General features: G+C 40.5%; 2 protein-coding genes across 4 annotated transcripts; both read right to left on the bottom strand.

Moving 5' to 3' along the window:
* Nucleotides 1-265: 265 nt before the first annotated feature.
* Nucleotides 266-3,698, bottom strand: LOC122062005 (ETHYLENE INSENSITIVE 3-like 3 protein). Its single transcript, XM_042625627.1, has 3 exons — nt 3,301-3,698; nt 853-2,692; nt 266-707 (listed from the first exon to the last, which is right to left on the bottom strand). Exons 1-2 carry the CDS (start codon nt 3,339-3,341, stop codon nt 883-885), a joined length of 1,851 nt encoding a protein of 616 aa, XP_042481561.1. The 5' UTR covers nt 3,342-3,698; the 3' UTR covers nt 266-707; nt 853-882.
* Nucleotides 3,699-8,765: 5,067 nt separating this feature from the next.
* LOC122061530 (FT-interacting protein 3) lies at nt 8,766-12,621 on the bottom strand. Of its 3 annotated transcripts, XM_042624822.1 has the most exons (4): nt 12,387-12,621; nt 12,050-12,214; nt 10,004-11,952; nt 8,766-9,793 (listed from the first exon to the last, which is right to left on the bottom strand). In XM_042624822.1, exons 3-4 carry the CDS (start codon nt 11,369-11,371, stop codon nt 9,041-9,043), a joined length of 2,121 nt encoding a protein of 706 aa, XP_042480756.1. In that variant the 5' UTR covers nt 11,372-11,952; nt 12,050-12,214; nt 12,387-12,621; the 3' UTR covers nt 8,766-9,040. The 3 variants fall into 3 exon arrangements, with proteins under 3 accessions (XP_042480756.1, XP_042480755.1, XP_042480754.1); XM_042624821.1 differs by having other exon boundaries at nt 8,766-11,952; nt 12,149-12,214; XM_042624820.1 differs by having other exon boundaries at nt 8,766-11,952.
* Between the last annotated feature and the right edge of the window lie 1,952 nt (nt 12,622-14,573).

Below are 14,573 nucleotides of genomic sequence, written 5' to 3' on the forward strand. Positions count from 1 at the left end.
AGCAAGATATATTATTAATGTCACAAGGATCTGTTATTTTTCTCAAACTTCACAAGCCATGTATTCTGCAAAATGGACAGATGATCTGTCCATTTCGGCCATTGGATAGAGAAGACATGGTCTGGATTAGCAATGTGCCAAATTTCAGTCTCTAATTCAATTAAATACTCCTTGTATTAACATGCATCCTATATATGTTTGTGCATGCATACCAGTACTATAGACAACATTGTGCACTCTCCCAACTTTGAGCAGGAACAAAAGGTTCAAATAAAACTCTAAAAATGGATGGTTCAAATTTGTCTTGTGATTTCTGGAAAAGTCACATTCCTTTGCTACATTGATAACTACCCATAAAGCAAATATCAAAATGTCCAGCAAAGAAGCAAAAGAAAAGGTAAGCATACAAAATTTTTCATCATTTGTACATTCCACCGATTCCAATTCCCTCTTCCATGGAAAATTAGTCTGGAGTCTAGAAAAATAATTCATTGAACTTACAAGTACATCTTGAACGTCATCCATATTGTGAGAAGTCAGGCCAATCAAAACACAAGAAACCATGCTTCCATCCATGTAATGCATGACATCTACAATTATATGTGCATTACTTACGGCCTTGAGCTCCTGAGATCATAGCACCAGGTACTGACCATAAGGACGATAGTTTAGAAAACCAATGTCCCCTTCACTATACAATCTTCATTCTGTGATCAATAACAACAGTAAAGAACATTCAAACCAAATTCAAAGAACCACACATGAGATAAGTCAAAATATAATAATAATAATAATAATAAATCGCTAAATTTAAGCGAATCAAATATCAGGTCAAAATGGACCAATACTCACTCTGCGCTCCGAATTGTTGGTTGTCAAACTCTATGCTCCAAAGTACTGGATGAAGTCTTCATCAAGTGACAAATCTAAATCAGCAGGATCTAATGAACTTGTACCATCAAATCCAAAATGAAATGGACTGTTGAATCCTCCATAATCTAGTGATAGGCCATCAAGTGGAGATCCAAAGTGACTTTCAACTGGTTTATCTTGCTCATTGTGGAATGTGTCCTTCACAAAAAGGTGAATGCCAGCTCCAGTAATCTCGTTTTCATTTCCACGTAGCAACGGTGCAGGAACGCCAGTTGTTTCCTCAGTGCGGATCTGGGACTCAGCAATTGCCATTTGTGCCTGCAGTTTGTCCTGAGGTAGCCTATATTCTGCTGGAGTGTCGTAGAAATTGTAGCTGGTCCCAGGGTGCAGCTCAGTATTTTGCATGACTGGATATGATAAATGTCTTTCATCCATATACAGGCTCTGTGGGGTGGCTGCATTGTCATGAGGGCCCGTGAGTTTATCAATCCTAGATTCCCCTGGTTGGGTAGAAATCTCTAGGTCTTTCTCCAAAGGCCCTGAAGATGCAATTTGACTACTTTTCTGTCCACTAACATGCATCTCGTATCCAATAAACTGCATGTCTACAACCAACTGCAAGTCTGCATGGTTTATATCTGGAAGAGTATTTCTTGGTTCCCCATGTAGATGTTCATTTTCCGATAGGGCTGTTTGTGAGTCAACATGAGTTGAGATCCCACAAGGTCTTTTTCTCCTTATTTGTTCCTCTACTTTCTCCTTATCTTGGAGAAGATGCTTTGGGTTATGAGGTGGGTCCAGATGAGGTTCAGTATCCATTGGTTGATTTCTCTTCTCTACCTTCGATGAAGCCGAGCCAACACCATCTTCAGCACCATTAACATCATAATCACTATCACTACTGCTAGCTGCAGTCTCCTTTCTTCCACCACAAACATTAGGAGGCATCTCCATTATGCCAGATGCACCATTATCACTGCTAGGCTGCTGGATAAGGGATTCCTCTTGGCTCAACACTGCCAACCAAATTAAAGTTTCCTTGGCAGTCATCTTATCCTGTAAACATTTTGATTGACGGACATGCCTCCTGATCTTTGCAATATTGGGGGACATGTGTTTGATCACAGCCTTCAGAACTCCAACCTTCCAAACCTTCTTCAGATCATGGGGTTTTTTGTATGGAGGAGCCTGGCCCGTGGGTAGTCCCATTTCTATCCACCAGTCCTCATTCCCCGAAGGCCACCATGGGGGTGGGACACCCTTCTCTAATGGGTATTTCCGCTGTGGAGGATCACAGTGTTGCATCAATGACGATAGGAGAGAGCCCAAGGTGGCATCTTGAAGGTCTTGCAGGCTGCTCTGAGGATTTAAACACCCCTTATTGTCCAACTCCCCTGCAGCCAGACACTCTGCCTCGTATTTGGCTATGGCTGCCGGTCCATTCTTATCAAATTTCACCTTCTCTTTCCACCAGGCTCTTATGTTGTCAGAGGCACCACTCATGGTCTTCCCCTTCTCAGGAATGATCCCATAAACAAACCCACGAGCTTTGCACACTTCCATCAACTTCAACATGTACTTGAGGATCCCGTCTTGGGCTCTCGCCATTTTCTTCCTCCGAGCCTGATCAGATGTTTGCTTGGGCTTCAGTGTCTCAGCAGCTTGTTGAGCTGCATGCTTCTGCTTTTCCTTTATCCTGTTAAGCTTGATCCGGTCCTTCCACATTCGCCTCTCCAATTCTTCTGCTTCAATCTCCTCATCACTCACATCTTTGTCAGCTAGATTCTCACACCTAATATCATCAACTTCAATATCCGAACTGTCCCCCATCACGTCCGCAATCATCAGAAGATGTTCCATTCGATATGGAAATGAAAATTTAAAGGAATAAGAAAAAGAAATAAATTGTCAAAACTCCAGTTATTACCACATCCCAAGTTTCAACACAACTAATCTCACTTGGGATCTCAAAAATGTCCCACGGTATATCAATTTCCTAATAAACTTAAAATCTCAGTTCCTACAGCATATCCAATTCCTAATAAACTTAAAAAAATAAAAATAAAAATCAAAGAAGACGAGGTTCAAAGAACAATTGTTGAACCTCCAAAGCCCAATACTCTATTTTGGGTGTCTTCTCTATTTCAGCTCCTACCATGATTACCAACGGATCAATACAACCCAGTTCTCAAAATTTTACAGAGAATATAGACCTAAACAGATACAATAAACCCAATTCCGTATCCGCAGAATACCCCAACTCCAATCCTGTAAACCAATTGCATCAAGCTAAAAACAATTCCAAAGGAACAAAAAATATAATTGAATGATCTACAAAGAACCTATTGACCTCAAAAATACATAGACAAACAAAAGCAAAGGGGAATATTTTTGGGGGGAAAGAGGAAACGGATTCAAATCCCATACCCAGTATCAACTCCAGTATCTTCAAACTCCACCACCACCATCTCCTCCGATTCGCAAACAGATTGCAGAACCTGCTAAACCTAATGACAATAAAATAAAAGGGTCTTCCTCTTCCGTTCTTCCTTTTGCTTCCTTTCCCGGAAGAGGTGAGACAATGGAAAAAGGTGGCAAGGGAACTAAAACGGATTTTTTAACTTTACCGGAAGGAGATTAAGAGGAGATCAAAGATCAAAGATCAAAACTCAGAAAACCTTTTTCGCGAGAAGGAAAAAAAGGAACAAAAATTGGAAATAGGATAAAGTTTCGGGACCCAGAAAACGATTGAATGATGACAGTAAAGACAGAAACGTTAGAAACCAGCAAGATCTCCTCAGTGTGGCCATTAGCCTATTAGCAATTCGCCGCCACGTACGGCTACCACCTATGAACTATCCATGGGTCATACACTCGTTCCTCATGAGGCTCATTCTCCGTTTAGGCTATGTTTGGATGTCAAGAAAAAATGTTTTAATTTGAGGAATGTGTGATTATAATCGTTTTTAGGAAAAATGTTAGGTATGCTATGGTATGTCATGAATTTATATCCACTCTGTCTATTTCTCTTTTCCCCCTTTCAAATCATCACGAATTCACGGTTTGAGGTATAGGGTATCGGCCTAGATTGAGATCACTATTAGTATTGATCTGATCAGGTCAATCACAGAAGATTGTTATCCCCTCAAAGATATCGAATTCTGAGTGTTTTTTGATAGGAAAAAAGCGCATATATCCTTCATCCGTATAATTTTCATATAATTCACTTATCCGATAATTGATACTCACATCAATTCGATCGATCCAAGATTGATACCTCAAACCAATCAATGACTCGAAGTAAGGGTGGACTCAGAGTGACCCTATTTTGATTTCCTTAACTTATTTTGTAACTAAACATTAATGCTCTTTGACTTCAAATTTTATCATTTTTTTCTCTTTCGGTCAATAAAACTTAGAAAGTCAAATAAGCTCACCTCTTATGGTTAGATCTACAAAATTGTTGAATTAAAAACTCCAAATATTAAAAAAAAATTTGTTTGACAATCTTTATTATTTTTCCCAGTTCCTTCTTCTAAGGTTTTGAAAGGTCAGTGTTGATCCATGTCTGGTTCTAGGTTTCAAAACCATGGAGACTAGGGTAATTAGGTATATAGAAATCAAGGACACCCCTTCACCAAGGAAATTCTTATGGCATCCTTTGGATATTGGCTTTTTTTTTTTTCTTAATATTAGAAAAGAATTAGTACAGCCCCCCAAAAAAAGTGATTTATAAAATTACTTGGTGGCATCGGACTGAACCCATTTCCTATTAATGTCGATTCCCACAATATAATTTGGAATCAACTATTAATGCTCTCTGATTTTCAAATTTTATCCTTGTTTTCATTCTTTCATTCAGTCAAACGGTAGAAAGTCAATGAAGCACACCACTTATTGTTAGATTTACAGACTTTAGAATAAAATTTTTTAAAAATAAAAAATATTTGACAAACTTAATTTATTCTTCTCAATTCCCCATTTATTAGTTGGGATACTAGGATAGAATAGCATGGTCTAATGCTCCAGGTCACGAAAATGAAATATATCTCTCCTTATTTTGATGAAGTGTCCAAAGCCTAAAGGGGATGCTCTATTCATCCCGCATCCCTAAACTCCGAACCATAAAAATAGAATATATCTTCCCCTATTTAGGTGGAGTGCTCGAAGGGGATACCCTGTCCATCCCGCGTCCCCAAAGTATGGTCATGTAGAATATTGTGATTTAAGGAACGAAATTCCCTTCCCATCTTGTGACGTGGGTCAGAATAATGGTTATAAGTTGTCTTCTTTAGAAAAATCATTTTGTTCCTTGCTTGCCATAGAGCCACAAATTTCTATGTAATAACTACTGCACCAAAGTTCCCGAAGAGTCTGCCATTATGTTTTGTTTCTTAAGCCTTGTATTCATGCAGCCCAAGTTGGTCTCAGGCTACTGACCACTGAAGACAAATTTATCTCCAATATTAATGACATTTAACAATGGACGCCTGACTAGCACAGTTGGTTGCGCCCTGTGGTGGTTTCCAAGGGCAAGGATCTCGGTCTCAATGTTCAAGACCCCACCCTTCACCTATACGTCCCGGATGAGCAGAAACTGATTGAGGTATACAGAAACCTTGAATGGAAAAGAATAAGAATCCATCCATATGTTAATGTTGTTTCCATGTCCATGAGCCGCATTTGGTGGTTTGACTAGGATACTGTTGTTAATGAAGTATTTGGCTTTTAATACTTGAGTCCAGAGTTGAGAGTTAATATTGGTTGTTGATCAGTTTCTACCCTTTTTTTTTTTTCTGTTCGAGTTTCCCTTATTCATTCATGGTGAAGGAAAGTTTCCCTTCACCCATGATAAGGGAGAAATTCTTTCACCATGGGCATCAATATTATCGAATGACTAAAGAGCAAGGTAGTTTCAACTTCGTCAATAAAGGTTGGAGTATAACGATCACCCAAGGCTAAGAGTTCAATCATGGGGTCACATCCCCTTACAAAAAAGGAGTTTTTTTTGGTGGGGGGGAGTTTTACTTCACGTTTAGAATATGGTTCAACCACCATCCTATTGTCATTAATGCCTACCCCCTATAGCACTAAGTCGATAATACCCGCACCCTTTGCTTGGTGAGTTTGGATATTTTTCTCAAGTGGTAACCTCCTAACATGGGATCCCACTATCTATTAGGGTCCCTCCATTCGCCCGAATTAATACTTGAGCGCCGAAGAAAACCCTCAAAGATAGAGCTCCACTCATGTGTCTAAGCATGGAGACACAAGGTCCTACTCTATCCTATTCTATGGGAGAATAGGATATGTATATCTAGAGACTTGGATCCAGGACCTCTTAGTAGCAATGGACTTCCAAGCACCACATTCCGCAACACTTGCTACCCTGTAGATGGGCCCCAAAACCCACACCCAAGTAGCCGATCCATATCAATATCCGACTAGTAACTAGTACGGACACTAAGGGTGAAACATGGCCGGGTTGGATTGGGTTTTTTAAAACCCTAGCCCAAACCTAGGTCCCCAAAACTCAACCCAGGCACAACCCAACCCTATCGGGGTTCATGCTTAGGCCTAACCCTATTGGGCTCAAGGTTGGGCCAAGTTGACCCTGACTCATTTTGAATTTTTTTTTTCTACAAAGGATCACATATGTTAAGCCTATATTTACCAAGGGGAGATTTTAATACTATGGCTAACCCTTCTCTACCCCTAATCCATAAATTTGCATCAAGCAAGATTGTCAAATTAGTTATAAAATAGACCTTTTAATTGCTTGGCATCACCACATCTCTCAGAAGTTGGACATACCAAATTTTGGCCCGATTCTTCATTATTGCTTCTATATCTAAGTTCATCAATTCATGACAAGAGACACAAAAACAACCTATGTAAAAAAAGGGGGAAATAATTTTGTCATCTTGTTGTCTTAGCTCACTAGGTAAGATTATGTGACTTGTGTAACACATGATATGGGTTGAAATTATACAGCAGCTTGTGTATCGCTTATGTAACACATTATGTGGCTTATGCGACACATGATGTGAGCCTAAGGAAGGGGAATATTATTGCTAAACACAATTAAAAATCAAGGTTAAAATCGGGCCAGGTTGAGATTCAGGCCCAGCCCAACCCTAGTCAAGTTTAAATCGGATTGACCCTCATAACCGGGTTAGACAGGACTCGGGCTCAGGCTTAGGCTCAAGCTCAATGCAGGCCAGAGCGGGTTCAGACCGTCAAGGCCAAACTTACACGGTTACACCCCTAACAGACACGTGGTATAATTGTTAAAATTCCATATAGTATTAAAAACTTCGAGGGCAAAATTGTCCGACCATTAGTGACCGATACCAATCCCATTGCTCGTAAAGCTCTACCAAAGATCTGAAGAAGCTTTAAGCTTTGTTAGTTACTTATTTCTTAAGGTGGGCTACCTGGCCTAAAAAGTCCTCACAGTTAAATCCGATTCCCCCTTAAATGAGAGACGTGGCAAGCTGCAAGGGGGCCCAGTACTACAACTCCAAATAACATTGCCATTTCTACATAAATGGATTTGGAATGGGAGGACCACAAGACCACTGAGCCCTGAGGCCCTTTAGGCCAGTTCTAGGACGGGCGGTACGGTCTATGATCAGTCTTTTACAGCTTATCCTGATCCTGACCATCTTCTGCAGTCTGATGTTTCTCCACTACTATACAATAATACCCAGTCCCCACCTATAATACCCTACCTCTCTCTCTCTCTCTCTCTCTCTCTCTCTTCCCCACCAGAGTTTTAAACAAGGAATCGGTATCTGAATCGGAGCCAGCCGATACAGATCTGTTTGAATTTACCCCATCCGATCAGATTCTTAAATACCTGAGCCCCATCCCCAGAAGAGAGAGAACCAGAGAAAATGAGTATCAAAGAACTCAGAAACCCACAATAGCCTATCAAACAAAAAAACCCACATGGGCCACATGAGCCAGCCACTCTCTCTCCTTAACAGGCTATCAGAATATTCATCACAAACTTCTGGACAATTGCATGGAGACTCTCTCTCTCACACACATTAACTTAACAGGCTATCAGAATAACCTTTGGGACAATTGCTTGTAGACTACATAAATTCTAAAGATGCTCAAAGGCCCCATGGATGTGTGTGCCTGTACTCTGCCATGGTCCCCGGGGGGTCTTTCGGGGATAACCTCATTCCTCTATTACAAAGAGGCAGCGCCAGAACAGCATGGTCCATGGGTCAGAGAGCCATTTATTATCTGACACTAGTCAAAGTGCCAGGAGGGAATCCAATGAGAAGTGGCAGTTCCGTCATTTTGTCTTTCCCCAAACCACCAAGGGTGAAAGGCAGAGAGGCCAAAGCACCAGCATTTCCAAGTGTTGTCCAAATCCCAAATGCTCCCAATGGATCTTATAATCAGATTCGGATCCAATTCATATCCTACTCCGAAACCCATCATTTTATTCATTATTCTGCTCAACAAAAAAGCTTCTAAGCCTATAAACAAAAATGAAATCTGGAGCCCCGCATGACTATGTTTAACCCACCTGAATTTCTCTATAAGTGGTTTATATTAAATTTAAAGAGTATGTTTCAACAGAAAATGATGCACTAGAATAACTGAAAACAGAGCCATATGTAAGCATTGAAAATTATATGATTATATCAAGACAATAAGTTTTGTATCACCAGAAAGGATTGCTCCAAAGTCATCTACAGATGGGCTGTAATTGTATTCAATGCAAGAACAAAGCTTCATCAGAAAATGATGTACTAACCGTGGATGATTGTACTAGGCATCCAGAGCAAGAGTCTCATCAAAACTGCTGAGACTATAATTATGAATCAAATGATAAAAACTTAGATTGCAGATGGTGGGTGTAGTTCAAATAGAAAACAAGAAATCAACATGCATTGATCAACAAACAGAAGACTAGTTGAAACAGAAAGCTTTGAAAGGAAATAAATAAAGTGCATATTTCCTGATTCCTATTGGTGCAATAATAGGGATGAAAACATACACCATAGCAGGACCCCAAAATTTGCCACCAATTGAAAATAAATCTAAAATGAGTTCCATCACTGCAACTGTGCAAGAGGATAACACAAGAAGGGAGGAGATTGAAGACCAAGTAGCTGGCCGCTTCAGGCACCATAATCCAAGCTCATAACATGCTGTCTGTTCTCGCAGGCAACCTCCTGAAAAAGTTCAGGGGCACTGAAGGAAGCCTATGGCGGAACCTTGGATGCCTCAACACATAAAAGCCTGTGATAAGGGATACAACCCGAAATGGTGTTACATACAACACTATGGCAGCAATCAAACAGAAAAGCACGAACAAAGCTGTAGCTCTCGGATCCCTCCAGCTGAGCAGAGACTGCAACCTTTCCCCTTGAGTTGCCAAATCACCAACCACCGTCTGTATCCTCCCAGCCACACTTCTCAAACGGTCATACCTCATCCTCACAATATCTGCAGGGCGTGAACTAGGGAATGTATCAAACTCTTCATCCAATTCATCAGGATGTGCATTATCAGCGTGCGACAGACGGGTATCCATGTGAGGCGGGTGTCTTGGCCTCCACCGATAGTACCAAACCCCAATCAAGAAAAGGTAGAGAAATACTGTGGGTAGTATCAACTCTGGATACAGGACCAATATCACAAACAGGATGTGAATCAAAATTGTTGTAAGAGGGTTTTTCCAATTGCATATCTGATCAAACCATCTTCCAACAGCAATCAACCCACTCAGAACCCCCATAATTCTGAAAAAATTAGCTTTGCTCCTCCTCATACTCCACATATGTGAGTCAACATCCAACATATATTCCACAATCTCTTTCCTCAACGGTGGCTCTGCACGGCTCAGCCTCATAGAGACAATCTGAGTAGCTTGGTGTCTCAAGCTATCAAGCTGAGTAACAGACAATGGATGAAGGTAATGCATCTTTGGCAACAGAGGTTGTGAGTATATATGCATCATATTAAGCAAAGACGAGCATGTAAACCTCACAGCCAACTGAATTTCACCCATCTTCTTTACACCCGAGGGATGTAAAACCAGAAGAGGATGGGAGTGTGTGTAAACCCGATCAGTTTCAAGTGTAGAAAGACGGATCCTTACCTTTCCAATTCGTGAATCCTTTGCTCCTCCAGCCTTATCTCCTCCTCCATGCAAGTGACAGTTGTCGAACACACCAATTGTAATGACAGTGCAAGGATCAAATACTTCCCATGTGTATTGCTCATTCCACTTGGGTGTAAAGCTATCTATGATGGTTCTCGTTCGCACCCACTTCTGCCCGTATTTGGCCACGCAATAGGCATCTGTTGTACCCCTTCCGTCCTTAGTCTTCATGGGCATCAATCCCTGAGCATTCAAAATCCCCAATTCCAAAACTCCAATGCTATGCTTCCACAATTGCTTTGCAGTCGGCCTAAGATCACTGCTGTAGTGTGTTGATTCATCCAGAACATGATATCCACCCTCCAAACAGATCCTGAGATGAATCCTACTGGCAAATTTTATCTCCTTCTTCTTTTGTTCCCCATCTACAACCACCACATGCTTCTCAAGACTAAACCACCTAGTGTTCACAGGCTTATAATCCAATCTTCTCTCCACATTCTGCAAATGAATCACGCACTTCCCCAAAACTTCATCCTTGTTAGGTCCAACTCTATCTTCCACACTCAAAACCAAGTGCTCCTCAAAAGGTTCTGCTGCTACAAACATTAAATCCTCATTCCACATCGGATTAATATTCTTGCTCTGAGAAATCCTAGTCCGCAAAGCCTGATTACCCAGGATAGCTTTCACATAGATCTCAGGGTACCTACCCTTTTCACTAGGTATCAAGTCCTGAGCTTCAATCACATTTACCCTAACATACCAAAGCTTGGGAGATAGGTATACCTTTGATCGGATGTTAGCAAGGCTTTCACTATTGACTGTGGCCGCATCAGAATGCCACGCTTCAGGAAATGCTTCGTCGGCTTGGGTGCCCATCCAAACAGCCAACATTAGCTCCCCTTTAACCTTATCTCCCTTTCGATCTTCCAGTCGGTACCATTGTGGTGCTAAAGGGCTGTCCGGAGGAACACGTTTGGGGATTTCATTGACATCGAACATGACTCGGCCAACGAAATCATCCTTCACCATATCCTTGTCCTTCACTATAACCTCCAAGACAGAAGCCTGAACTCGATCCTTTGAGAAAGCAAAGACCTGGTTCCATTCAGGATTTGTTTTCTTTTCGAAATGGCGAGTGGTGCCCTTATAGTTTCCAAGTTTCACTTCAACATACGGATCAAGGCTTCCAGTGACATCTTTTGACGGTAGGTCCTTGGCTTTGACAACCCGAACATAAAGGTACTGCATTTGCTCAACGAGGTCATAGGTGCTTGTAAGCTTGTCTCCAGTAACCCCTCCACCACCAAGGTGTGGTGAGGTCTCCTTCAGGGAATAGTCTTCAGGAGGAGGCCGCTGCATTTTTTTATGTTGAGAGAGCAGCGATGGATGAAATCGAAGGAAATGCAGAAACGGAAGAACTTAAATGAAGTAATGAAGGTTCAATTTGAAAACTTCCCAAACCCTAGAAATTCGGAACACCGATTGAAAGAGCCGTTATGAATCAAATATTAGAAAACAGACTCTCTTCGGTTCCTTTTTTCCCCTTCTCTTCTGGGGGAGTAATGGAGTAAGGAGAATTCCTACGGACTCGGAAACCGTTTCCCTTGATTTCTGGCTTGTCGATAACCCCAAAAATTCAAAACTTTTCAAAGCAAAACGTTCTCAAAACATCGAATCTCAGATAAGAGAACGGAAACATAAAGAGTCCAGAGGACAGAGAAAGATGACGAGACACTGTACTGAAAACTTTGAGAACTTGAGAGCCCATAAGAACCTCGGAAAGGACGCAAGATCAGCAAGTTCGTAACTTGAACCACTTCACCGCAGATACAAACGGACTCGAAGACTCAGAAAGGAGAGACAGAATCTCAAGAGCTTCAGGAAACAAGGCTTCTACAGTGACCACCTTCGTGAAATTTCAGATCTGAAAGAACCAAAACCTGCAAAACCAAAACAAAACCGTTAGCCATAAACAGAATCACTTGATCCTCATCGCAGAATCTACTCATGCATTTGCAATAGACTGAAACTACATACATTCAAATAAACTTCTCACGATACATTACAGAAAGCTTCTACCAACAACTTCCAGATCCCAACTTAGGAAAGCCCTTAAAATGTAACAAAACCAGAAACCTTTAAACTTCAAGTTGGCTACGGCATCTCAAATGTCCCCAATAGAAAATCTCCCCCACTTCGTAACTACAAACAGAAAAAGAAGTTTATGAGAAAAGATCATAACAAACCAAACCAGACCAAACACATTGATATCTGATAGTAAGAAATGAGAATGCAGAGATATCTGGAATTCCGAGGAAAAGAAAAAAAAAAAAAAGAAGAAAAGGACAAAGCAGCGGTGTTGCAGAAGTGATACCTGCAAGGAACTGAGAGCAGAGAAGGAAACCCTAGATCGTAGATGATCCAGAACGCTCTTCAAGCTTCATTAATGAAAAATCACATTTCTGTATCAGATTTTAAATGAAAATGGAAACAGAGACAACAACCTCGACACATGAAAGTAGAAATAGTGGAAAAATGTAGAAGGAAACCGCTTTGGTTAGATCTGAATCTCCCAGGAAATACTCAGAACCTACTCCCTCTCTCTCTCTCTCTCTCTCTCTCTCTTCTTCACTTTTTTGTTTTTTAATTAAGGAAGTGGGAATCCGAGAGACACGTGCGAAGACCATGGTCGGGAATTAACTCGTGCGATGACTGCTGTCAACGCTCTGGGGGCCCCACCTGTTTCTTAAACCGCCACAATGCATTTTTCTCGAGATGGGAAAGCGATAAGTCGCATTAAGTTGCATACTATTATATCGAATACCAGGTTTAGATATCGGACCGGCCGTTAAACCAGAACCAGGTCTATCTGATCCGGTTTAATACGTTGAAAACCAGACATAATTGCGGATGGAAAGGAGAAGTTTTCCACTATAGAAGTAAAGAGAAAATTTCTTCACCGATGGTGATTTGGTGTTGTAATTTATTTTTTAGAATAATGAATGTCATTTTTAATTTATATTTTTTTTAATAAAAGAATATCATCTCAGTGGAAACTGATCCTCTACAATACCAATCATTTACCTCCCAATCATCTACGATTGAGTCGACCTTGAGGTGTACACCTGAGTATTGGGATGTATGTCCAAGGCGGGGTCTACAGAGATATTTCATATAGATACAATGCTTTTTTTTTTTTTGTTAACCAAGGTATCCAAGTCAACTTACGACTACACAAATGGGAAATCGAACCTGAGATCATGTGCCTAATCTACACAATCCTCAGTTCGCCATAACCATCTGGGCACCCCACTGGTGGGTATAGATACAATGCTCACAATACTTGAAACACCAGGTGCCCATCCATCTATTTTCGTAGATGTGTCCATGGAGAGAAACTTTTGCATTATGTTAAGAATATTTCTAGGAAAAATGTTTTATGTTTGAAAACAGAAGTATAGAAAATGTTTCAACATGTAATATTTTACATCAAACAAACGAAGCTGTTGGGAAGTGAGGTCCCAACTTCGCCCAAGCAGATGGGGGAGAGGGTGGGCGCGAGCGTAATGAGTAATAACTGGCCACACTTATGACAAACAAACACACAAAATAGGAAAAAGAAGCACAAAACCTTCACCAGTCTGGGATTCCAATAGTTTTGACCTAACACTATACCAAACCCTTGCACACAATGTATAAAAATGTCACTTTATATATGAAAATGCATATGTTATTCATTTATTAAATTAATAATTCCAATACAAGCGAACAAAATCCACACCTAAATTATGCTGGCGTTGAAAGTTTTGATTAAATTTTGGTGTAGATCACAAGATTGGGTAACTTGAAACTTAAGGTTAGGTGAGTTAGGTTATATTCGGTTGGGCTTAAATTGGTTAAACAAGTTGGATCCTTGTACTTGGAACCCATCTCATGTTCATTTGAATTATTTTGCATCTTATAATGAAGCACATAAAGACAAAATATTTCATAAAAAAAAAGAAAAATCTGACCAAGTTTTTGAACATATTAATTAGATGGAAATACTACTACTTGAACGATAAATCATAATACGCTATAGATTCTTCTCCCCCCCCCCCCCTTTTTTTTTTTAAGGTTGAATTTGTTGTAACCTGACAATCACTGAGAGGGGGATGAATTAGTGAATCCAATTTTGATCCCCAATAACATGTCCGATGTCTGACAAAAAATAACATGATATACTTATCCCTGTTTGCATACAGTCGTATGTACACTCAGCCTCTCATAGACACTTCTAAGTGTGCACATCCCTTTCACATTCCAAATACTTCAATATAAAATACAAACAATAGGCACCCATAATACAGGATTTTTACGAGGTTCGATAATTTACCTACATCCACGGAGTAGTGCCTGTAAAGGCTTCGTACCTACTTAATACATTACTTTTGACTGCACCCACAGTCGAGAGTATCCACACCAAATTTTCTCAAGTCGAAGCTGAGATGGCACTCGTAGTGCTGGTACAATGTGTAGCACCCACTACATGGGAGCACCCACTAAGCACTCAATAAAAAAT

This window comes from Macadamia integrifolia, chromosome 14 (assembly GCF_013358625.1).
Source record: "Macadamia integrifolia cultivar HAES 741 chromosome 14, SCU_Mint_v3, whole genome shotgun sequence".
NCBI lineage: Eukaryota > Viridiplantae > Streptophyta > Magnoliopsida > Proteales > Proteaceae > Macadamia > Macadamia integrifolia.

What these genes read in the sequence shown, in the direction of transcription:
- LOC122062005 (XM_042625627.1), bottom strand. Translation starts at nt 3,341, where the DNA reads ATGGTGGTGGTGGAGTTTGAAGATACTGGAGTTGATACTGG. An exon ending in GATACTGGAGTTGATACTGG is followed by an intron (nt 2,693 to 3,300) that starts GTATGGGATTTG and finishes GATGGGGGACAG; the next exon opens with TTCGGATATTGAAGTTGATG.
- LOC122061530 (XM_042624821.1), bottom strand. Translation starts at nt 11,371, where the DNA reads ATGCAGCGGCCTCCTCCTGAAGACTATTCCCTGAAGGAGACCTCACCA.